At 38.8% G+C, this 25,261-nt stretch overlaps 1 protein-coding gene across 2 annotated transcripts in view; it reads right to left on the bottom strand.

Annotated features, from left to right (window-relative positions):
• The window catches only part of CCNY (cyclin Y), a 132,724-nt gene that overhangs the window by 21,951 nt on the left and 85,512 nt on the right, over positions 1 to 25,261 (bottom strand). The window contains exons 3-7 of one of the 2 annotated variants that reach the window (XM_067291898.1): positions 22,601 to 22,635; positions 11,181 to 11,281; positions 7,607 to 7,642; positions 3,795 to 3,852; positions 3,579 to 3,698 (exon numbers count right to left, since the gene is read on the bottom strand). In XM_067291898.1, the coding sequence (XP_067147999.1) occupies positions 3,579 to 3,698; positions 3,795 to 3,852; positions 7,607 to 7,642; positions 11,181 to 11,281; positions 22,601 to 22,635 (350 nt within the window). The remainder of the gene's footprint in view (positions 1 to 3,578; positions 3,699 to 3,794; positions 3,853 to 7,606; positions 7,643 to 11,180; positions 11,282 to 22,600; positions 22,636 to 25,261) is intronic. The other variant, XM_067291899.1, reaches the window with a different exon arrangement.

Genomic DNA, 25,261 nt, shown 5'->3' with positions numbered 1-25,261 from the left:
TTCAACTCATATACTGTACATACCAATGTATCTGGTCAGAGTCTATAACATATTTTCCTACACAAAATTTATCCTCTCTGAAACTATGAAACTCTTATGGACACTGAAATATATTAGGTGCCCTAGACTTGGCCTACTTGCCCAAAACTCAGTAAGTCAAGCTGAGGCAAAGCAGAAAAAACAATAAGGCATAAACATCTAATTCTGATCTAACGCAGGCACTGTAATTTTTTCCTATTGGCATGGATCACACTGATATTCACACTTATATTTGCTATTCAATTAATAGAGTAACATAAATAGAACTTGCCAGTACAAGGCAGTTATATGTAACAAGGAACACGAGGAGATGGAGACAAGACTGATAAGAAAACGTGGATTTCTCAGTTTTAGCAAGGATGGGAATATTTGGTGGGGAGAAACACATATGTGTTATTATTCTTACAAAGTCAGGTCCCAGGTAGAATATAGCTCAGTTATTCACTGAGACAGAAATCATTACTTACATTGTTTAATCAGCAACACAATTCTTACAACTAATATTATTCTAAGGTATTATTTTATAAATAAATAATGTGAATTAGTATTTAATTGTTTCAGTCTGAGAGTTTAATTTTTTACCTATCAGTATGGGAAATCTCTTGGCAGCTCTGGAGGCTGTGTGAAAATTAAATTTTTTGTTTAATTATAAATTGGTTTTGCTGTAATAGTGGAGGCTTTAATTGGAATATTTTAATTAACTGCTTGAAGCAATACGATGCTGGCTTTTTTGCCGAAGCCTAGCTTATCTAACAGTTTGGAGTTTCACATTTGCTCAGCTCCTGTACTGATCACGCAGACTGCTATATAACCAATTGTAACTGCTGCTTCTACCTTGCTAATGGCATGCAAAAAAAACCCCAGCGGGTGCATTCAGCTACACTTCTTAGTCCACGGTAATAATTTGGGTTGCCTGATCAGTAATAAAAAGGTGTGGTTAGGACTGTTCAAAACAATTAGAGTGAAAGAAAAATAGTAATTGTAGTATCGAGTTCAAAATGTATTGTGATCTGCTTCTCCATGCATATACTTCCTGCATTCTGGCAGCCCTTCTAGGGGAACAAGTGGCAGACAGGGGTGTCAGATTGCTCTCTGATGCATGATCAGACTACAGCAAAACATAAGCTTCTGGAACGAATGTTGCTCCCTTCTTCTCCAGTGAGGAGATCAAAATTGAAAGCCCTTGGAGGATTCATAAATAGCAGTATCAACTGCAGTAAGATTGAGAGGGGAGGTGTGGCAGCAGAAGGGAGTTGATTCCTTTTCACGGATTAATTTCCACATTTGAAAATTTCAGAAGCAGTGCCATCTGTCTCTGGGGCCCCTCCTCATGACACTAACAAATAAAGACATGGGATCCAGGAGTACAGAGGAAAAAGAGACCAAAACTAGCAGAATTTCATACCTCTAAAATGCAACTTATCCAAAAATTCTGAAGTTTTCTGAAGAGAATCACAGAATCACAGAATGGTTGAGGTTGGAAGGGACCTCTGGAGATCATCTAGTCCAACACCCCTGCTCAAGCAGGGTCACCTACAGCACGTTGCCCAGGACCCTGTCCAGACAGCTTCTGAACATCTCCAAGGATGGAGACTCCACAACCTCTGTGGGCAACCTGTTCCAGTGCTCTGTCACCCTCACAGTAAAGAAGTTTTTCCTCGTTTTCAGACAGAACTTCCTGCGTTTCATTTTCTGCCTTTTGCCTCTCATCCTATTGTGGGGTACCACCGAAAAGAGTCTGGCCCCATCCTCTTTACACCTTCCCTTCAGGTACTCATACCTGTTGATAAGATCCCCCCTCAAGTCTTCTCTTCTGCAGCCTGAAGAAGGGTCATGCACCCTCACAACATGGGCAAGAATAGCATTAGAGCAATGTTGATCACCTGCACCAAATCCATCTGCATACATCTGAATGGGCTTTTTTGAGAACCAGACTATAAAACAGTCATTTACCCCTTTGTCACAGTGTTGAGTATAAAACCCAAGCCATCTAAGGTTTCATACACTAAAAACTACGGAAACTGCCTCTGCAGTATATCAAATGAGTTAAAAACATTTATACTTAATTGCAGATCACACCAAAAACAGTTACTTGCATTGGGAAAACCACATGAGAACCACAAGAGGCAAAGAAGTAAGTACAAATGAGATATGGAAATACATGTCCAAGTTAACAACATTTATGGGCAAGAACTTTCCAAGTAGTGCAATGACAGGAAGATATTGTCATACAATATAACCCCTGTTTCTTTCTACTAAAGAGTGCCCTCATTGATTAAACAATCTAAGATCAAACAACAGACACCTAGAACAAGTTTCCACTGTACTTGACGATAAAGTAATTATACAAGAACGTACTGATTCACACAACATATCTTGCCTCCAGCAAAAAACACTTAGAAAGAAAAAAGGACAAGTACTTTGTGCAATTACATAAAATAGACAAAATGCCATTTCAGAAAACAAGTAATGTCAAGTAACTAGGTAGAAGGATACTTCAATATGCAGGGGTGGAGCACTGCCGGGTGTTTCTTGCCCTATTTCTCTCATATTCCTGTTCTGTACTGGCCAGAACAATTCATTTTGACTGTCTCCGAAGGAAAGACTGCCAACTAATCTCTCTCCCTTGGCTTCTAAGATTAACAGAAGAAATGAGTAGGTCTGGGCTTCAAAATTCACCTTTTCCAATTTCCCTTTCTTCTCTCTAAAGTGCACAATAAAGCTGCTACGAAAACACATGCTGTAGTGGTTAAAACAAACAAACAAACAAACAAACAAAAACTATTCTTTTAGAATTCCTGAGTCAAGAACATGGCCAAAGTTGTGCCTGAAACCTGAACTGGCTTGTCCAAGTTGGCAAGATGAAAATTCAGGAAAATTCATAAATTCTCAGCTGGTGGAGATCACTTTAGCTCCATTAATCCACACTGCTATGATGACCCACACCAGCTGAAAATCTGAACACTCTTTTGTGTCATGCTATTTTTAAGTAGCTAAACTTCAGCCTTGAGTGCAATTGTTCAGTCCAATGACGTGGTCCTGAAAGACAAGTATAGTGCAAGTAAAAAACAGCAGTCACCAACATGTTCCATTCACTCACCAAATCCTTTTTGTGTCCATCCATTCTTATTAGTGCTATTAAATTACCTACAGCTGTCCCTGAGTGTCTGCTGGGAGCTACAATGAAACACAGTAAACCTGACAAAAGTGGAAGCATTTCCGCTTTTAGCATTCCCTCATGTTCAGACCACTTATGCCACCTGCGTTTTCTGTTAGTCACCCTGGTGGCCTGTAATGTTATCACTCTGAGGGCAAGATGTAACCATGGCTTTTGTGTCATATGTTATCCAATATCTTCTTTGTTCACTTACTCAGATCAAGAAAATGAACTGTAGTATCTTTTCCCATCAAGAAATTTTCTTGGCTCTATGGTGAGAAAAAATTCCTTGGCAACCTAGAGCTATTCAATCATAAAAAAACAAGCCTCGAGAACAACACTGTGTCTGTCGGATAGTTGTTGTCATCTCTCAGACACTCACCAGGGTGACAATGGCACATTCAGCAGTCAGTTGAGCAGCACTGAACAACGTCCGAACAAAGCGGTAAATCTGTTTCTGCTCTGGGTCATGTTTGTCATAATCTGGTGGCACTTCGGTTTTCTAAGGAAGAAATATTTCCAAAAAGGTGACTGAAACAAAACAAGCAAGCAGACAGAAAGCCACTTTGCCTGAAAGGGAAGAAGTAGATGAGCTTACCGAAAGGGGATGAAGGTTTTCATCAAAAATATCTAAGAGCATTCTTCCGTCTGTGTCCCTGCAAAGTAATAAAAGCAATGTAGTGTTATTATCTGAACATAACAGCCTGCAACCTTCACAAAAAGCATATTGTTAAAACTCTAATACCCCTTATGTGTGGGGTGCTTAGAACCACTGCAGAAATGCAATCTTGGAACTATTGTGCCATAAAGTTCACCTTTAATATGAAATTCATATTACAAAGTATGCTAAAATTTGCAGCTCTCGATGCCCAAGAGGCATAGCTTTTGCTCTCCCTATTGTGAGGCTTTTCACAACCTAACATGCACTACTATCATTTTCTAATATGATAAAATCAGCTCAACTTACTCTCCTTTTCTTAACTTTATCATGTTAATCCTTGCAATCTCTTCATTTAACTAATTCCTCCTCCTGCTTTATTGTCTACATTATGAAAGTTTACAAAAATGCAACACTATTTTTACAGTTGTCCTTTGGTTAATATATACAGACTTCACTTTTTATTTCTTTAGGAAAGCTTTATCCTACTAATGATTCCTGAAAGCAATAAGGAGCATATACAAATTCGGACAAAGTAATACTCCTTTTCATGCATTTTATTTGCTGTTTCTCTCAGATCCTCATTGCTCCAGGTCAGCAGGAAAGTTGATGCAACTTCACAAGCCTAACATCCAGTAGGCAATTTAAGAATTTTGCTGTTAATATTCCTGTCAAAACTGCATACAATCATGAAAGCGAGTGGTCTAACAGTACCAGTCAGAACTGGACACTTTCTGATTACAATCCCATCTTTATTTATTGCATCCCTGCAACTCTGGCCATAGAGAGGCCATTGAGAGTCAAGAGAGAGACCACTGAATATATTTTCCACCCCTACTCAACAGCACATGTCCCACAGAGCATTGGAGACTCGAGTTTTATGGGGAATTCATGACTACAAAATGAACTTATTGGTGGTTAACAGACTTAAATATCAACATCTGAAGGTGATTTTTTTTTCCTGCTTTAAAGCCTGCTAACACTGAAAATAAACACTTTCTTAAAAAGTGAGCACCTAAATTAAATATAACAGGCAGACTGAGATAATTACTTCACAATATCCTGACATTCCTCATTAGCAAGGATTTTAGGGCAGACTCTTGTACTCTTACATAAAAAGGCCAGTATCCTCCTCAGAAGTAGTCTCACTGAAATCAGTGATGTGTTACAGTAAATTGTGGCCCTTCACAATAAAAAGAAAAAAAGAAAAAATTTCCCATTTTATTTCTTCTTGCTATAGTTGCTGCATGAAAGCATGTCTGCTTGGCCTTAAAAAATCTGTAACACCAAAAAGGAGTTGATAGGCTTTTGTCTTCCTCATTAAAATACGTTCATATTGTTACCTTTTAAAATGAATCATCTAATTATCTAAGCATTTTTGTAGTTTGTGGATTTTTTGTTTTGTTCTGATCTCATGTGTTTTTTAGCAAGTCCGTCAATGCTTGTGTGTTCCTTCAAAAAGAAGATAGGTGTAGTCTTTCACCACTTGTTGAACACCTAAGCACAATAAAAGCTGCAAAAAGACAACCAATAAAACAATGATAGGAGGCACTGGGGAAAATTTGGAATAGCTAGAATGTTAAAATCAAGTAAAATGTGAGAAACGAAGGAATATTCTAATTCATGTAATGTTTCTCTGAAAACTTACATGTGGGACTGATAACAGCTTGGAACATTAGAAAGCAATTTAGTTTTAAGACAAGTGTGCAGGAGAAAAAGAACAAGCAAAATGCTGTCTGAAAAGAATTTTTCCCTAGCAAAGCAGGTGCTTGACTCATTTCCCACCAAAATCAAACCTGAGAGTATATGAGAGTTACACTGGTTCCTCACTCCCCATCCCCCATAAAGCACTAGCATCCACCGCATACGGCAACAACTTCCTTTTTGTCCGTACGGGCAGGAAGCAGAACATGTTTTGCTCTTGGCTGTTTCTGCAGCAAGTACAACCGAATGCTGTTATCACGTTGTCCCTCTGCTCCCAAATCAGAGACAACTGAAGACAGAAGAGTTATTTCACATCCTTCATTTCACAGCCTTTAATTATGCCCGCGAGTGCACGAGAGTGTCGCTGCCGAGACCATCTGGGCAGAGTGCAGCAGAGGGCGCGTCTACAACACATCTCGCACCCGCGGGTGATTTCAGCAGGGAGATGCGGCAAGCAGTTCTGCCTGAATAAAATCACCTTTCCACCCAAAAAGCGAAAGGAGAGAGACCAATTCTCCCAAGATAATATTCAGAATGTACTTGTTTTCAAGCCACTCACATAGCATCCTTTATTTTATAACTGCTTAGCCTTTCTGTGCAGTAGCTGCAAGTCACATTTGCATCAGATTCTGTGGGATGATGAGTGGGTGTATTTTACTATGGGCAGAAATCAGCTTCATGGCAATCCAAATTAACTGAGTCTGGCTTCCCTTGGATTTGGATGTCTTCTCGATTGGCTGTGAGCTCTTAGCAAGGTTTCTCACCCGTTTGGAGTCCCTATGTGACCTCATTCTGCAGAGCCTTTTACTCACTCAGCTGGGATGATACTTGCTAGAGCGCTTAAGAATATCTTATTTCCACAATATGATTAGATTTTAGAATGTGGTTATCTTTGAGATCTCTATTATTCAGTCAAGTATAGTCAAAATTGACTAGTTAGACAAACTAACGCAGAGATGATGGAAGGAAAGTGAAAGAGGGAATCACAGACTGATAAACAAGCAATGATCAATAATGCCTCATTTTCTAGAAAATGCCATGTTTCAGTCCAAGGCCCACTGAAGTCTTGGAAAATCTTCTACGAGCTTTCAGTCAGCATCAGACCTATGTCTTTTGGCCTTTGTGCACTACTAAAGGTCAGCCTTGTTTCTGGAAGTGCAATGGGTTCCAGTGACCTAAAACACTTGACGTACCAGCTTAACCTTAAACTGATGAGTAATTCCTTTTGTTCTAGTTGGACTTCTTACAGCCCAGAAGAAAAAAACGTGCAAGTGGTTTGTTAGATCAAGATCTAAAGCAAGTTTCCTGAAAAGACACATTGAAAAGCCATGGACATAAAAGTCACTTAAAGTGTATATACAAATCTCTTCTTCAAAATTTCAGGAATTATTATCTTATGAGAACATGGAATTAAAGAAACAAAAAGTCAGTTCAACAACAAAGTTAATTCATGTATAAAGTTACTTTTTAGAGATCTTATTTTCTGTCCAATTTTAATCAACTTGACTGGGCAGAGTCATTATTAAAACATACTACACCAGAAGAGATAAGCCAGGACCTGTTCTGTTTATGAGGCATCTTGAATTACATTTATTGACAATGTCACTCTTACTGTATAATTAATGGGTTTTATGTCAAAGTACATAAACAGTAACTGATGATTGATTTACACAGGTAACTTTACAAAGTGGGAGCCAAAAAATAGATCTGAAAGACACTATTCAGATTTCTCTAAACGTAATTGCAACATACACTTAATGCAGAAGTGCCCAGAGCACACAAAACCAAACACTGAACTGCCACAGTTTTTCAGTGCTGAAATGTACTTCCAGATTTTTTTGATAAATAATCCTCTAATTTTTATTCTTGAAAGCAAAATAATATATGGAGAAGAATCTATGTTCCTCATTCCTAACACGGGAAATAGAAAAAAAAATCACACAACAAACATTTTGAAAGAAACAGAACACAGATTTTTAGATTTCGGGGGGTGGGTTGTTTGTTTTGATTAAAGATATCTTCAGTATGAGGCTTCATTATTCACATACCTGTTTTTGATGTGGTAATATATTGCAAGAGCTACACTGTAAAGAAAAATATAGAGTTAATGTCTCGGGTTTGTCAAATTATATATTAGTATTGTTACAGTAACATCCAAATGTAAAACCTAGCATGACAAAAAGTATGCTCAATAGCCTATTTTCTTCTGTTCAGTATTAGATGCCAGGAGAAATATTGCAGAATAGCCAATTTTAGAATATTTGTTCAGCACCCTAGCCACCAGTAATGAAGTACCTCACAAAATAGTCATATTCCTTATACTAAGTTACACATTCCTTCCATTTAATGCCTTACCCCATTAAAGTCAATGGTAAAACGCCTACTGTCCTCCAAGGTTGAAGATAAGGGGCATCAGAGGCCTTGGACACTCTCTGAGGCTGTTAATAAGAGCTTCTGTGAGACTCCTCCAGGAATTATCAGCCCATTACTTACTCTATTTGTAAATCAGTGCTTTTGATAACACTGGAAGTAACAAAATATTGTATATTTTGATAATACTATAATGAAATGTTCTAACCACCATTGGCTTATGATTTTATATTTAAATCTACTAACTTTTGGCTGTCTTTCCGTGCAGTTACTCACATAAGAGACTCAAATAGCAGGCTCCTACATTTTTATGGCATCAACTTATTTTAAGCTGGGAAAGAAGACTCCCTGAAAAACACATTGCACCATGCATTTTCCTTGTTTTCAACCACACATCTAAGTACCGCTGTTTATATTCTGTGCAATGATGAAAAACATCCTTATATTCACAGAAAGCAAAAAATTTTTCATTGCATATACAGCTAACTGAGTATGTTTGAAGAAAATAAAGACATGGCTTTTCATGGTGATTCTCCAGTTTCCAGCTTACGACTCCTGAAGCTGCAGGAGTTAACATCAAAACGTAAAGCAGAATCACTACCCTCATTACTTATTCTAACAGTCTAAAACCAGCCAAAATTAGAGGGGACCAAAGAGGGAGGAGGAAGTTCTCTGATCCTATTTGTTGCCAGTTTGTTCTCTCAGGGATTCATTGCGAGATGCTAGTCCTATGCTGATGCAAAATTCCCCCTCCCCGCTTTTTTCCCTCCCATAATAGGCCTTTTAAAAGAGTCAATTGATAACTCTATAATTTTTTTTCAGAACTTTTACCTGAAAACCAACATACTTCATGTTAGGAAAAACAGTATGTTGGAGCTCCCTGCTAGTAGAATTGTAAATGATTTTAAGCAGTATTTTTTTAGACTGCCATACAGTAGAAAACACTTTTTTCTTGGTTGAAAGTAAATATACTTTATTAACTTTGTATTGGCACTACAGCTTCTAGCATGCTGCATTAGAAATTTTTAGATCATATTTGCTTTTTAAAATTGAATTCTTCTGTGGATACATGTTCAAGAAATTAAAAGATACTGTGTGCCATTTGCATTTAAAGGACACTGTCCTCACTGAACAGATTTGCGAATGAATTTCATTTGACTGAAAAGCTACTCAGAAAATGCATTCATCCTAAAAATTTATTTTAAATGATGCCCCTTCACTTTATGAGAGCGATATATGGATACATGTGCGCAGTTCTGTTTGGTGCCCATATGGTTGCTCTTATAGCAAAATGTCAAATGAAGTTTAGGAAAATATTTACCATTTCGAAATCTGTATCAGAATCTGAAGGTTTTTCAGAATTTTAACAGGTTAACTCAGATCCAAGTTTTATTCTGCTTTTCATATGCTAGTTCAGCTAGCATTCAGGCACCTGTGATGACGGCCAGGGAAGTACCTTACCTAGCTCTCCATCACCCTGCCACCCCACCAATTCTGAAGTTCTCTAGGAGACACACTGCTATTTTAAGCACAGCAGTGCATGACCCGAAAGAAATAAATGAGCCAGTCAAAATGCATCCTTCATAGACCTACATATGTGCAGCAGTCATTTATCTGCAGTGACGGCCAGGATGGGGGCAGGAAATTAAGCTGTCTTACAAAATCCTGCTATCTCCACATCCTCAAATCTGTTAAATGTGCAGCCAGACAGGAGAGAAGAGGATGAAGAGGGACCTCACCCAGAGGCCTCATGTGCCAGAGTCCAGTTTCTCACCCTACCTAACCCACTTTTCCAACCCTTTGACCCCTCACAGCTTCCAGCCTTCCCCGTGCTAGCAACCTGGCTCCATCTCTCCTGCTGGACAGCTCTCCCCTACCGGGCCCAACGCGAGCTTTTCAAGTCCGACCTATGCCTTCTCCTCCCCGCAGCTCAGCCCCACCACCCACACCTCGTGTCCCCCAGACGCCAGCACCTTGCCCTCAGCTCCAAACCTGCAGTTCTCTTCCCGCCTCCCCTTGCACCATGCTGCTGCTGCCCACTGGGGCCTGCTGAAAGCGCCTTTGTCGCTGCTGCGGCCAGCCAGCTGAACCCACTGCTTTCCACTAACAGCTCCTAGCTAAAAGGCTGAACTTACTAAAATCTGCCTGAAAAGAACTTGAGAGCAGAAAAGTATGAGATTCCAGGAAAAAAAAAACTTTTTCCTGTGTTCTTCTGAATTATTTTTAAGTTACTAATTAAAGAAACTTGAGGAAATGCAAGACTATATTTCAGACAAAAATAGCTCATGAGGATTTAGGTATCAGTGGAATTAGGTATCAGTTTGGCTGCAAATCCCTTCTCCGCTTCCCCCTTCTTTCCTTAAATGGAAAAGTTAAAAGTGTTTTAATGACCACCAACAGTACAAACTCTTTTAGATATACTAGTCTGAATATATTTGTCTCATGTGTATACCTTTGTAGCATAGACCCTGACTTAATAAACCTTTACATTTGAGTATACCAAGGTAACCATCCTGCAAACAACTGAAAGTACATCACCAACTGTGGTAAATAAACAGCATAAAATACCTGGGCATTTGTTCGCTCATTTTTCCCCTTACTGTACAAAATGTACAGAATGGTATACTATAAATATCAAATTAATTTCTCTCTAAACATGAAAAGGCACCAGTAAAATCTGAAATGAACATCTGAGGGATCACCCGAAGATAAGCCCATGTGCACATCACATACAAAGCTGCTGTGAAATCAACTGTGCAACAGTGCCCCTGTGCTCAGTAAGGAAATGGATCTGAAAGCAATGAATTTTCATTTCAAAACGAAAACTGGAAGGAAAGCTTAGCAAATGAGAATTTTCTCATTCTCAGGAAAGAGCTCTTAGATTTCAGGAGATTTCAGATGATTGAAAATTCTGGATAAACAAGTATCTGAACTTTTGAGGACTCAACCAAAGCAAGTACCCAGTTGAAGGTGGCAGCACAAGGACTTCAGCTGCTAGAATCAGAGTTCCTTAACTGATACTTTCTTGTGAGATATGCAGCATTGGGAGTTTGATTCTGCAAGAAGCTAAAAATTGGAGTAATATCCTTTGCTTGTCCTATTCATTGCTTCTGGAGCATGATTGGGTTAAAAAATAACCCACTGCTTCAAAGACTAAAACCTGTGATGCTTTGCTTAGTAATGGTTCAAAACTATGTCTGCATATTCAGCACATAATATATGTTCAAGCCAAAAAAACATTATAAAACCCACCATTTGATGGTATACTTGAGGTTTGGTTGACTGACTGTGCTGTCATCCAGGAAAATAGTGGAGCAGGAACTGTACTTCCTTCTCAACTGCCCAGGAGGATGCTATGAAAAACATGCAAAAGAACAATGGCAATTATATAACACCAAAACATTTTTATGAGGAGATGTAAGAATTTAGAAACAATAAATTTCTCTGTCCCTTGCAATGACACACATAGTAATGTGATCATGTTTTGAAGCAGTTTAGAAAGTTCAGAAATAATCACCAGTCCAAAAGTCAAAACAGTCCCTGCCTGAGCCTTAGTTAATGCTTTCTTCAAGTCCCAATCTTCCCTCCTCCCCTGCCCCCCAAAACACCATGCAAAATCTCTGTGCAGAATTACCTCTTTATTCAAATGAAGTATACACATTTGGAAAGAAAATATCAATGAGACCTATGTTCCTGTACTCATTCCAAAACAATAAGTGAGACAGTCAATAAGACACCAGATTAAAAATGAAGACTGATTTAGAAACAGATGTGAATCAGACAATGCTTGGAGGGAAGAGAAGTAAGAAAAAAAAAGCAAAAAAAAAAAAAGCAGCTTTGGGAAATGATGTCTTCACAGCAAAACCACTAAAAACTTTAAAAAATAATAGGGAAAATTCAGAAAAATTAATTCAATAAAAACAAACATAGATTGCTAAATAAAAGAAGAAAATTGATCAAAGTATGTAAAAGAAAACAGATACACAAATAAGAAAAGAAGTAGTAACACATCCATCTCTTAATTGAAAAAGTTTTCTATAGATTTTGATCCTATTTCTACACTACTGTAGGGAAAAATTGGAAAGCGCAGACACAAAATGAAGTTTGACAACACTGCCAATTTCTCGAGATACTGTGTTGAGAGGTCTTCTTCAGTTGTTTAGAGTAGCTGGCACTCCACCTGTCTAAAGAGAATGGTTTCATCATATCAATTATTAACTATCACAGTCACTAATGTTCTGTGATTTTAACCTTGCTTATTCTATCTACACTAGTGAATAACTTGACCAAGAGCCAGTCTCAGAAAAGCTAAGGCAAGTCAAATTAAACATTCAACTTTCAGCACAGTAGATTTAAAATTCAATTGGCACATCCACGTGAAAATTTTAATTTGCCTCGTATTTTGAAGGTTGTTCCAAAGTTTCAGGTGAGAGTCCAATAATAACTGGTCAATAAGACCAATGGAACCCACCGAGAGATTTACCAGTCCACAGCAACAGAGTATCTGGGCTACAGTCCTTTGATTCCTTTCTCAGTACATCTTCCCCTGCCTAATTTCCAAAATCTGGTTATTATTAGAAGTGCCAGCACTCTACCATCTCGCTATCTTTTCATATTCTGCAGGTTACAGACTTTTTAGCAGCGTTCACTAGAAATAGAACCAAGATGACTCCTGATAAAACCTGCATGGATCTGTGTTCTCTTTCTTCTTATTTTTCCCAGTTACAAACAAAAGAGTATTCAAAGTCTTCTGTTAACTGAAAAGCCACTTTCTTAAGATGCTACAAGTGTAGAAACATTATGTTCAAATGATTTCAAAGTTCACCTACAAACTCTATCAAGGCCCCCATTTGACCAATAAATTTGCAGGCTGAGCTGCCTTTCTCGGAAGTGAAAGAGTTTAATGAAAAAGTAACATCAAAAAGATTATCCCTTCTCAAAAATTCTCCAGGCGTTTGGAAAGGTACTTTGTAATAATGTGGAAGTTCATAATCCATCTACATTCCAAGCTGTTACATGTTAAGCAAGGTAACAGAAACAAAATTTAAAAGCACTGGAAGTGATAATGCCATCAAACGTAGCATCTAGTACTGATGTATATGGAGAAAATGCCTAGGGCTCTGTTGATTTACAGCTTTTATTCTACCATCTCTTAGTTCATATCTCTGGATTAGACTGTTCAGTACCTTCCACATGCATGATAAAAGCAAAGCAACTTAAAAACCACCAAAAATGGGGTTCTTTATTGGCTGAAAAAAAGGGAGAAGTACAGACAATATCAACATCAAAAAAAAGCACATGGAAAGTTTTAAGTCTACATTTTAAAAGTCAATATTTTTAAAGGTTTAGATAAAAGTTAAGATAAATAGACTGGATTCATTCAACGTAAGCACGAGTGAAAACAGAAACCAAGTCAGTAGCAACTCCACAATCAGATTTAATTTTCTCATGTAAACAGCACTTACATTTGATACAAGTCAATAAATCAGAGCCACACACCTTATTTCTGAAACTACCACATCACAGTACTCGCCAGGGTTTTTAGTTTACATCACACTTTGTCAGGGTCAGAACTTTTCACGCTTTAGAAGATACGTGGTATTTCATGCCTCACTTTCTGGTCCTAAGAACTTGGCACTAAGGGGTACCTCTCCCTGTTTGAAAAACGATGCCAACTGTAAACCTACTATATGGGTACGAACAACTAACCTATTAGGAGATCAACATTCTCAACTTTCTGGCATCCAATTGCAGCCATATGCTATGCCAGGTAACAGATTTCCTGCCTTTTCAAATCACTGGGAAACACAGTTTCACATTCTAGCTTGACTAAGCTGGAAGACATCTAAAGCCACATAGTCCCATCAACAGGCATTTCTGAACCTCCATAAAATGCTGCATGTTGAACCTTCTCCATTCTTGTGGAAGATAAAAAAGGTTACTGAGCATCACCTCAGTATATAGCACTGTCCTGGGCAGACAACCCCCCACTGTGTCCATCTCAATGGAATAAGTCCGCCCAAAATTATGCAGGAGCTTAATGCCTTCGCATTTCAAATCCACCATGTCTGACAGCAAAAATCTTCAGTTTGGACAAGTCAGGGAGTCTTGACCAGAGAAAATCAGAAGAGCTGAGGGAGAATTAGAGAGCCTTTAAAGAGCCAAACCCTCTAACTTTAATTGGATTCTTCTCAGGTTCTGTCCCATCATTATGGGTGATAAGTGGGAAAGAAAGGAGTGGCATAGCTCCTTTTGTAAATCTTCATATGGAAACATGCACGTGAGTACAAGACATGTGGAGCCTTGATAATCACTGCTATTATAAATATTTACAAACTAAAAGCATATCATTGATATGAAGTGCTTGTGCATACTCTAACTTGCACTAGCAATATTTTGTACCCAAGCTAAGACTCAGTGATTTCATGTATCTTAACTTCAGCAAGACTTCTGACTTTTTCTCACACAAAATTCTCAAAGGGCAAAGCAAAGAAAACATGGTAGGTAAGAACTACTTGGAAAACCCAGGGATTGGGGGTTGTCAAATTGGAAGGTTGAAATAAGGGAAGTTTCAAAGAGGTCTGGTCTACTCAACTTTTTATAAATAACTTTTATAATAGAATCCAGAGTTTCTTTATTGAATTTGCAGATAACATTAAGTTGTGGAGGACTAAAAAATGTAACAGAAGACAAGGTTACAATCCAGAATGATCTTGACAAACTTGGGAATGATCTGCACAACGTATATCACCACAATCCATTAAGAACAGACACAGAGCTGTACATTTAGGGAAGAATCATATGTGTAAATATAATATGCCAAACAACTGTCAAGGCTGTCTTCAGCAAATGATGTGCAGATCACATGACAATAGTGTCACTCCTTTAGGGAAAAAAGGAAAATACCACACAGGATTTATAGAGAGAGCTATCATCTACGCAACAGGCTGGAACATCCTTTGACTCTCTTCAGCTGGAATACTTTGTCCAGTTTTGAGCACTGTATTTCAAGAAAAATTAATTGATTTGAGAAAGTCAAAGGAGACAGCAGCAAGATTAGTCAGAGGGTTGAAAAACTTGAATTAGAAGGAAAAACTGAAAGATTGAAGAGGTTTTCTCTAAGAACAAAGCAATTATAATGGTCTTAAGTCATGTTAAAAGGAGCTGCAAAGAAGAGAGTATATTGTTCTCCATGACCATTGTGGACAGGATAAGAAACATTAGGTTTACATTGAACTAACAAAAAGTAAGCTTAGATGTGAAACAATGGGAGGAGGTAATGGTGAAAACAGCTTTTCTAAAGGCAGGGATAGTTAAGTTCTAGCCTGAGTGACTTGAGCAGTGATAGAATCTCCATCACTAGAAATTAGAAAAAACGAGTAAAACAAGCATACACCAGGAATGCCTTAGATGCACATGATCCTGCTCTGAGACAGGAGATAGTAAACAACCTCTTGTTCTGGATTCTACATCAAATTTTCTACCATTTCGTGACTTCTTCCAGTGGAGAGAATTTGTAGCTCTTTACTCCAGAAGTAGTTATTATTTTTCTCATTTCAACCAAATAAGTTCCTCAAGAAACAGTGGCAAGATAGGCTACAAAGATAATGTAATACCTGTTTTGTGGAACTTCTTTACAGGAAAAGATATAGAATGGAAAAATTTGCTTTATAACTTGTTAAGCTTTTACATGTTCTACAAAACAAGCTCTAAGACACTGTGCTTCCAGGTCTTAAAAACAGCAGTTTTGCTCTCATGCACAGCTAGCACTAAGGAAAAATCATGGGTTTATTTGTTCTCCAGCTTCTCCCTGAAACTTCCAACTTTCCAAATCTTTTTTTTGGTTTCATTTTAAGATGTCTGAACAATATGACTTGCTTGAATCTTATATAGAATGCATCTTAATTGAAATAAAATGGCTTAGTTTGCCTGATTTTTGACTTTTCTTTGCAAAAAGGCAGGCTCTGAGAACTGGTTTTACACACCTGCTATGAGAGGAATCACAACAAATTCCTAAACTAGTTCACATTGAGGATACACAAAAGGATGAGCTTCTCCTGGACTTTATTTTAAAATCATTCAGAAATTAAACCTAAATTTGTGGGGAAAGGGAAAGCATTATTTTTTGTTGTTGTTAAAATAGTCATTTCAGGGTGTTCTTAGGTAGAAACGTGTAATGGACAGATGACTATTGACCCACGCTTACACTCAAAATTGATCAGAATTGGCACAAGCCAGCTCTGTCCTGGAAGCTATGTAGCAACACTAGAATGGCACTCTGCCCTGATTCGCAGCAAGGTTTAACTTGGGCACACCACTTCCCTAATGAAGCTATACAGCTTTTATACCAGAGCTGCCTCTGAGCCAGGCAGCTTGGAGTCTGGGCAAAGGAATTTCAGGGTTTTTTCAGTGTTCCTTTGCACTTGTTGATCGAAAGATAATTTGCAGCTTGTTTCTTAAATAATAATAGTACTGTCTCTTTTTCCATTAAACCAAGTGTAAGTTATTGCAGGATTTTAAAAGGTACTATTAAACAGTATTTCCCTCATGGAAAAATTGAGGCCTGCTTGCACCCATTTGTGGAGACTTGCCCATTAGCTTCAAGGCAGTAGAGCCTGGCCAAAATGCTAAAAGGCAAAACTGGCAAATAAAAGTATATGTGAAGCCAGATAACAGCAACAAGCAGAAGTACCAGGACTGCTTCTGACTTGGAAAAGAGAGGCTCCTATCTTAAAGATCTTCTGTTGCTTCAGGACATGATTTAGTTCTGACAACATTTTTCACAGAGCTAACACGATTTTACAAGTCAACAAAGTGCTTAATTGCAAAATCAAGCAAACTATACAACAGAATTTGCTGCACGGCTGCAAAACTCTGCATTTGCTTTCATCTTGCCTAACTGGAGACTACAGCACAACTGTATTCATTTAGTGGCTAGAGAAGGGGGGTTCACTTGAACAAAATCTATAGGAAGCCGCACCATTGTATTGCTTTCTCTGACGACATCTACAATAAAAACAATCCCGTTTGACCACTCTTAAGTAATATCCATTCTACCTAACCACTCGCTGACATGCTTCAACCTTGTTCTCCGTTACTAGTCTCACTGATGTTTTCATAATGTTCAAAACTGATGACTCAGCCTAGATCTGTACTTACAGTTTTTTGACATCTCAGTAAACGTAGCTTGGCCTTACTCATACAAACCATAAGGAACTATGTCAGGGTACCACTGAGCTCTAAGAGGGCTTAATAATGGCTGGAAAACTCTTCTGCAGCACACACAGGCCCTACTTAATTACTAATATAGAGCATCCTTCTTTACAAACCTGAAAAGACTAAATATTTCTTCAAACACTAAAAGCAGTTCAAAGGCTTAAATCTACATAGCATGTAATTGCTAGTGTTGGGCAATTTGACCAAAGGGGCTTTACTAGTCTCCCAACACAGCAAGTATTACATAGTAAACCTTTTTAAGGAATTCTCCTCCATGCTGTCATTCCCCTTAAATGTTATTTTTAACATTTGTTTTCCCGCCCTGCGAAAGTTTGCCATTCCATATCACTTAATGCTATGAGATTGACTGAGGAGGTAAATGTCTTTTCAGTGGACAGGAAAGAAGCAATGGGCTTACAGATACTAGGAAAATCACTTCAAACAGCAAGTTCAGGTAAGGCATCGAAGAGAACCTGTTGATTCTCACTTATTGGAAGCCTGTAAAGCATATTAAACAGCATCTGTTAGGAATGACACAGGTCTAGAGAATCTGCCAGATGGACCAGCTGGCCTATAAAGGCCCCCTCCAGACCTGTTCTTCTATGATCTTCCATTGGAAAGGAGCAATGAACAAATTAAACAATCTCTAGGAGAGATGCTGCAATAGCAGCTGAGAAGACACTAATCTATCTTGCAGTTTATCTTGTTCTTCTCTTTGAGTATGGAATGTTAATTAAAGTATCTTAAGGAATTTGGACAGCAATTATAAACCTTTACAATAACCAGCCTCAGGCATTCCACTTAACAAAAATGTTTCACGTTTTATGCTGTGCTTTACATTCTTCACGGATTAAGGTACTTCTCAGACTCTGTTTCCCATTTCAACATGTACCATACTTACTCTTACAATCACCAGCTGAAAGCACCTGATTACCAGTCATCTGCCTAGCAGTTTTACATTAGGCAAGCAGAGTGGCCTCCTTAGCCACTCTGACAGGATAATTCGGAGTCAACACAGGAGCAAATACCATACATCATTTCAAGAATGCAAAAAAAGCTCCCAGAGATTGCTTGTGCCAGGCAACGTACACTGAAGGGCCCCTCCATTCTCTGCAGGTCCCCATCAGCAGGGACCCACCATGTAAATCACTGCAGGATCACTCATCGGCACCAGGTTCCTGACATGAATGATGCCCAGGAACTCTTTCCCAGGACACTGAACAAACTTGGGTCTATACACAAAAGTATATTTATCTACTAAGAATGATAAAAATGATATTAAGCCTGCTGGAATTTGAACATACAGTTCAGTCTTAATAGTGGAAGTCATTTCCAGCTCCCTAAGCAAGATGCTGCTGAAAGGCAGCTGCTGCTCCAAGGTTCAAGTTAATTTAAACTCCAAAATCCACAAAATGCTGAAGAGAAACATTACACCCCTCTCCACAGGATTTATCTTCTTTCAGAAATATTCCAGTATGCAAAAATTTCCCCTTATTTTTACTGGATATTACTGTTCCTAAACACAGATTAGATTTTAAAAACATACAGTGTCAAAGAAGAATAGGAAAGTTCTTTAGCAAATGAAGCATTTTCATATTGTCTGGAGGGGAAAATACCTAGTAAATCTTGATAGAGAGAAGCAACTTCTCCCTCCCCTGTGCTGCTCCTTTTCCCTGCAACAAAATCACCTATTCCAGAAAACTAGCTACTGCAACCAGCAACAGAAGCTCCCCTCTTTCTCCACCCTCCCCCACTGGAAACAGAAAACACAACACACGACTTCCTCTTTGCTTTCCTTATGCTGATGCAACCTCTCATCACCGAAAAAGGAAGCACCTTTATCTCAGTCTGCATCTTTATCCCCCTTAAGCAGCTTGACTAAGCAGATTAAAAGCAAAGACAAAAGCACGCGTGAAGAAGCATCAAGGGCATAACAAAAAAGCAACTGTCAATTCAACGTGAAAGGAGCAATTGGGTAGAAATTCAAAAAAGCTGGAAGAAAGCAAAAACACCAGATACGCCGTGACTCAGTAACTCCCTCCGTCGCTTATTCCAACCCCCCTACAAGGATGAGCGCTGCTGTCACGCAGAGGATCCAGCACCGTCCCAAGCCCGTCATCCCGTCATCCCCGTGGGAAGATGGAGGCACTGTCACCTCCCCACTTCCATTCTTTCTCCCTTTCCTTCCCCACCCAACACAAGGGCAGCTGCAGCACTTTTCCATCTCACCCACTGACAAGGAGAATCTAAAACTCTGCAACTGCCAGCCTGAGAAACACGTAATAAGCCAAAGCAAGAACACCCTACTTGTGTTCGGGGATGAAAGAAAACTATTAGGCCAATGAAAATATCCTACAAACCAGAGCAAGCTCCAAAGGAAAAGAACAACAATGCAGTGATAATGAGAAAGTGCACTTTTAAATGAGAAACGTAACAGGAAAATACAAGCAAAATTAACAACTTGATATAAATTCCTTTAAGTTTCCGGAAATTTTTTCCAGAAACTGTCACAGTTGGCACCTATGATCAAAAAAGAGCTAATTTTAATTCATTAGTTAAATTAGATTATTTCATAGGTAATATTTTGAAACTGCAGTGTGTAAACTACTATCTGGTTTTACACAGAACTAGACAAGCTGTTAAAAAAGAGAAAGCACAACATTTTTTGCTACTTCTTTGCTAGCCACCCTGATCGTTTGGGAGATGTTCAACTCTGCCTGCAAAATAAGCCATAAGATACAGTCCAGAAGGATAAAAATACTTTATTGCTAATCTTCTGGTTATTTGTCACAAAAGGAGAATAAGTATATACAGACTTATAAAAGAAAAAAAAAAGACCTTATGGAAAAAATACAAAAAAGAAGTGTGTTGCACTACAGTGAGTTCTTGTTAAAGGAAGACAAAACAACGCTCCAAAATCCACATCCTCTGGCTTGTTTCCTCCAGAGCAGATGTGGGGACTCAGCACTTTAAATCAGTAAGGAAGCAAATGCACTGGCATAGGTCCTGTGAGAAAGGCACTTCTTACAACACACCAAAAAACGGTGAAAAAGAACTGAACAACCAACAGAGCATATTCTAAATTTCCTTAACACCTAAATGCTACCCATCATTTGTCACATACAGCTGTTAAATCTTTAACTATTTCCTCAATTTTCTTTGAGGTCTAGGAAGATTATTGTGATGGTCCCCTGCAGCCTAAAAATCTAAGCACAGCTCCCAGTTATGTACAAGGCCACAGCAACCATTTCAAAAATGATCACCAGTTTGTGCATCAACTGTAGCAGCCTACATATTTAGGAGGTGCTGAATGAATACTCACAGGTGTGCTGAAGTCAACCGTGTCTCAAAACACCACCTCACTAAGAACTTAATATCACGGGCCACATTTGAAAATAGGGGTTGTCAATGAGTATTGCCTAAAAAACTTGAATAACATGTAGGGTCATCCATAGATAAAGCCATGGCAAGGACTTCAACTTCATATGTTTCTTTAGCTTTAGAATTTAGAACAGGTATTTTACAAGCACAAGGAAGTCGAATTTTAGGTAAGAATAACCGAAAGCAAAGAAAGATTACATTGCTGCAACTTTAGCCAATGCTTTCAATGACAGTTAAAAAAAAGAAGGAAAGAAAATAGGAAGAGGTATATTGCTTAGGGTATAAAAAGGATAAATTGCAACAGCCATCTCCCAAGAACACAACTCCCACCGAAATGACCCTCCTCCCCTCTTCTGTAACAGGTCCAAAAGGGTGAGAGCTCAGCCCAGAGTTCTGACAGGACCATATGGATACACCCGGCCTCGCAGTGCTTCCCTGCCCGCCGCGTTGCTGAAGAGTATTTTATTCCAGGGCCTGCAACAGTGTGCTTACAGCACAATTTGTAGTAGTTATTTTTGTTTGATTTGCCAGAGAAACCCACTCTCAGCCTGTCTAATGCAGAATACATCTCTTATATGACTTGAAAAGATTAGGGCCATGTGAGAATTTCATCTGTGATAGCCGAATTGTCACAGAAACTCAGTTAATACCTTGTTTCTCAGTGTCTGAATATTTGGGTTTTTGCTTTGAACCCTACAAGTTTGAGGCTAAAAAGCCTGCTGGGGGTTACTGAGCATACGTTATTGAGTTTACAGGAACCCAGCGCATTAGCTTTACAAAGAACATTATAACAATACAGCTGCAAAGCAAACTACTCTCACATGCACTGTCAACATTGGCGATGTTTTACAGGGGAAGAGAAGGTGGAAGCACAGGGAATATTTGCTGACCTAGTATAGCCAGTTCCCAGGATTTTATGTCGTACAGTATTTCATGACTTTCTCAAAATCTTAACTCTCGTCAAGTTGTGAAAATCTCAGCTTTCTTCTGAAGCTAGGCTATAGCCTCAGAAACTCCCTAAATCAGCACAAAGCAGGTCTGCCAACAAATGAAGCAGTCCTGCCTTCTCACCCCACTGGGCTGCTCGCTTCTGCCTCCCTTTGTGCAGGTGCAAGCACTGACGTGAATCGCATTTGGGAACAGATCCACTTCAGCTTTTAGCTGGGGTAAATCCACCTGGAGCCAGGCCCCGATCCAGTCTACCCAGAGCTGCACAAACGCTCGCACCAGCGCAAAGGGAGGGAAGGAGAGAGGAGAGGCTCTGAACTGCAGCTGTCTCTTTCAGCAGCTGTACCAGATTAAAAGTGATTCATGAAATTATGGCCGGCCGCTCTAGAGAGCAAAAAGTTTGGGAACTTCTTCCCAGTTCAACCTAAAGGCAAATACCCTTTGGGAGACAATTAATTCTTTCCAAATTTTATTGGGTCCTGACTCCAGATTTTTTAGCATAGGGCTTAAAATACTGGGAATCACACTGGTTCCAGGTGTTTCAGTAATACAAACAATACTAACAGTGGCAAAGAGCCTGAACCCAGAGCAGGCTGTGGGGCATTTGCTCACGGCTTTCCTGGCAGTTATATGCAAACAGAAAAGAAGTGAACTGACAAATGGCCAGAGTGCATAAACATATCAAAAATCTGACTCCGTACTCAGCATGTACCACATGTCAAATACACACTTACATTGCATCAACACTGGTCAGGTTCTTCAGAACCTCTTGTGTAAATATGAAATGTTATAGATCCTCTAGCAAAAACAAACTTACATGTAAATGCAATTCAAAGTTTTGAGAATTTCTGTACTAATTTTGAAAATCATACTAATGTGTGCAGCTCTTTGTCCTAAGTAGTAGTTACCCACGTACAGTGGTTGTGAACATGATACTATCATCAAACCAATAGATCGAGTCCACTAGCTCACGTAGTAGAGACCTATAATTTTGGATCCAGATGCAGAACAGACATCTGAAGCATCAGCACCCTCTCACCGATATGGAAGTCATGTTTGATAACTCTTATTTACTGTATAATATAGACAACAAGCAGAAAGCTGCATAGCGAGGCATTTTCACTTACGTGGTTTATATAGAGACTCTTGCGTTTTTCTCTCACTGCAAAAACACAAAATATGATAGAAATATTACATGACTATTTTTCCCGGTTAAGCTTCTTATATACCATTTATAATAAAAAGTACAGGAGGCTATCTATGTGTAACATTATCATTGCTTTTGCACTAACCAAGTACATTTCTATATCAAACACAGAAGGAACATGTATCTGTACACTTAAAGGCATTTATGCTTGCCAGCATGGTGATGGATTAAAATACTCATCTATTTGGGTACTTCACTAGGAGCTGGTCCACATGGGGAAGTTAATACGCAGTAAGCTACAGTGTATTAGCCATCTTTCATCAGTTCTCTGTGTGGATACTCCTGATTGACACTGCCAATGCCTGCCTGCAAGGTACTGTGCTGCAAAGTGGCCTATACTACCTTGCAGGTAAGAAAGCACCTAAAATAGCTATACCACGGAGTTAGTAAATTCTCACCATAGCTTACTGTGCACTAACCCCCATAGAGGAGCCTTAGGAATACATGCATTAGACTGCTGCCTTCTGTAATGATCAGGTGCAATCCTGAAACTACTATTCATATTTGATATAATAATGAAAATGGTATTACTCCGTTAAGAACTAGTGACCACAAGTAAGGATTGCAAGTCAGAGCCACAGTTCTTAGCCAAAATATTCAGAAATTAAACAACAGGAACAAGGGAGATGTTCAAAGTCTTAACTGTCAGACAAATGTTTATTACAGCTGATTAAATGTACTCTATTTGATTTTTTTAAAACATTTTCCCAATTAACTCACCCCATAGAGAGCCTGTGGAGTTCTGTTCCAGGGAAATTACCATAGCATTTAGCATACAAGTCTGGAGGCAACTAATACATAAATCAAACTGCGGGATTAAAATAATGATGGTTTCATGCTGTAGGTGATTAAATGCACTTTGGTGTACTATGATTTGAAAGCTATACAACCCAATGCGCTTAGCAAAATAAGAGTGTTCATAATGGTGGGATAGCCTGTCCATTCCCTGTTGGATGAGAAGCCATTATTTGTGATTTTTATAAGCAAGCAATCTCACATAAACAAGGTTGTATGTGTGAATACTGTGAAATAATTGTGTTTAATGCAGACATAAAATGAAAATAAAATAAGAAAAAAACTTTTTAAAATCCTTACATAATTTTCCTCCCAGGGAGCAGAAAGGAGAATCACACATGACAAATGTTAGCCATGTCACTTAGTACATGCTCAGATCCACATTTATGGACATTGTATAAGAAACAGAATTAAACAGGAAGAGCAGGAAAATTCTGATTGTCTAGTAAATAGTTAAACCGCTTGAAATCCTGCTGAAACACTGCACTACACTTAAGTTCCACACACTGCATTTTCCACAAGCAAGGCCCATGAGTAATCTGAAGGGAAGCAACAAAATGATGGTAGGTGCTAGCTTCTAAGAATGGCCAGAGTATTTTTCTAGTATTGCATACTGCCATGCAAAGGCATTAAACAATTCTGACAAGCGGCATGTAAACTTAGTAAAGCATATAAGTGACAATTAACAGCAAGTAACTGCTAAATTTTGCACACGCTTAAGTATTTAACAGTCATAAGCAATCATCCTGCATATAAAATTATTATGGTCAAAACCCTAGAAACACAGCCTGCACATGCATCCCAAATTCTATTTTTAACCAGGTTGTTTTCCCTACCTCAGTTTTTTTCTTTCATATTTTTCCTTGTGCCTATTGCACTATTCAATTCCCTGCGACAGTACAATTATCTATCAAAGCAAGAATATCACTCACAGCTCATTCCCATTTACTATTTCCTATCTCCAGAAGAACATATTTATACATGCCCCTCATTTCCCCCGTTCAAACCCCGTTTGTGCTGCAGCCACGTTCTTCCAAGCACCCTGTTAACCTGCTTTCCCCTGTTTTTCCCATCTAATAGCAATATAGTCAGCCCTGACTCTCCAGTGAGGGACTCCAAGAGGCCAGCGGGGCTCTCCTGCTTCAGGACCAGCCTGCCGCAGCACAAGGCTTTTTTTTTTCTTTCTTTCTTTTTTCCTCCAAGAAATGTATGTTGATGGGGAATCAGGCATAGCAGAAACCCATTTTGTCACAACTGCGCTCTGTTGCCTTCTTTTCTGATCACAGCAACTCTCCCTTCAAGCCAGGGGTGGACAGTTATCGCCAGAGAGCCACTTCTGCCAGCTTTGCACGAACAAAACTGTTGTAAAGAGGGAATTCCCTGCCACTTGACTTCAGCCAGTTTAGAGATACTTTGCGCTGCTCACACAGCACACCATGGTCTTCAGCAGACCACTGGATGTTAGCTTTATAATTAACCATCATTTTCTAGCATAAACTCCCAATTGCAACTCCAGGCTTTTGGCTTCCAAGCGTGGCATTTTGATAAAATGAAGCTGGACAGATTTAGAGTCACAGTTTAAACAATTAAATACAAAAATTTACATTTTCTCTCCAACATTTTAAAACTTGAAAGTTGGAATGGAATTCAAGTGGATACTGAGATGCAAGATACTGCCAAACTTTCTTGATTTTCCTAATTTTAAGGTCAATGACCTGTTCTCATTTTTGCAGCCACTTTCAGTTGTTATTGTTGAACTTTTACTATAGTAGGAATATATATTATC

Source organism: Apteryx mantelli, chromosome 2, assembly GCF_036417845.1.
Source record: "Apteryx mantelli isolate bAptMan1 chromosome 2, bAptMan1.hap1, whole genome shotgun sequence".
Lineage (NCBI taxonomy): Eukaryota > Metazoa > Chordata > Aves > Apterygiformes > Apterygidae > Apteryx > Apteryx mantelli.
Note: the sequence above shows the minus strand (reverse complement) of the source record. Positions and strands in the feature narration are given on the sequence as shown.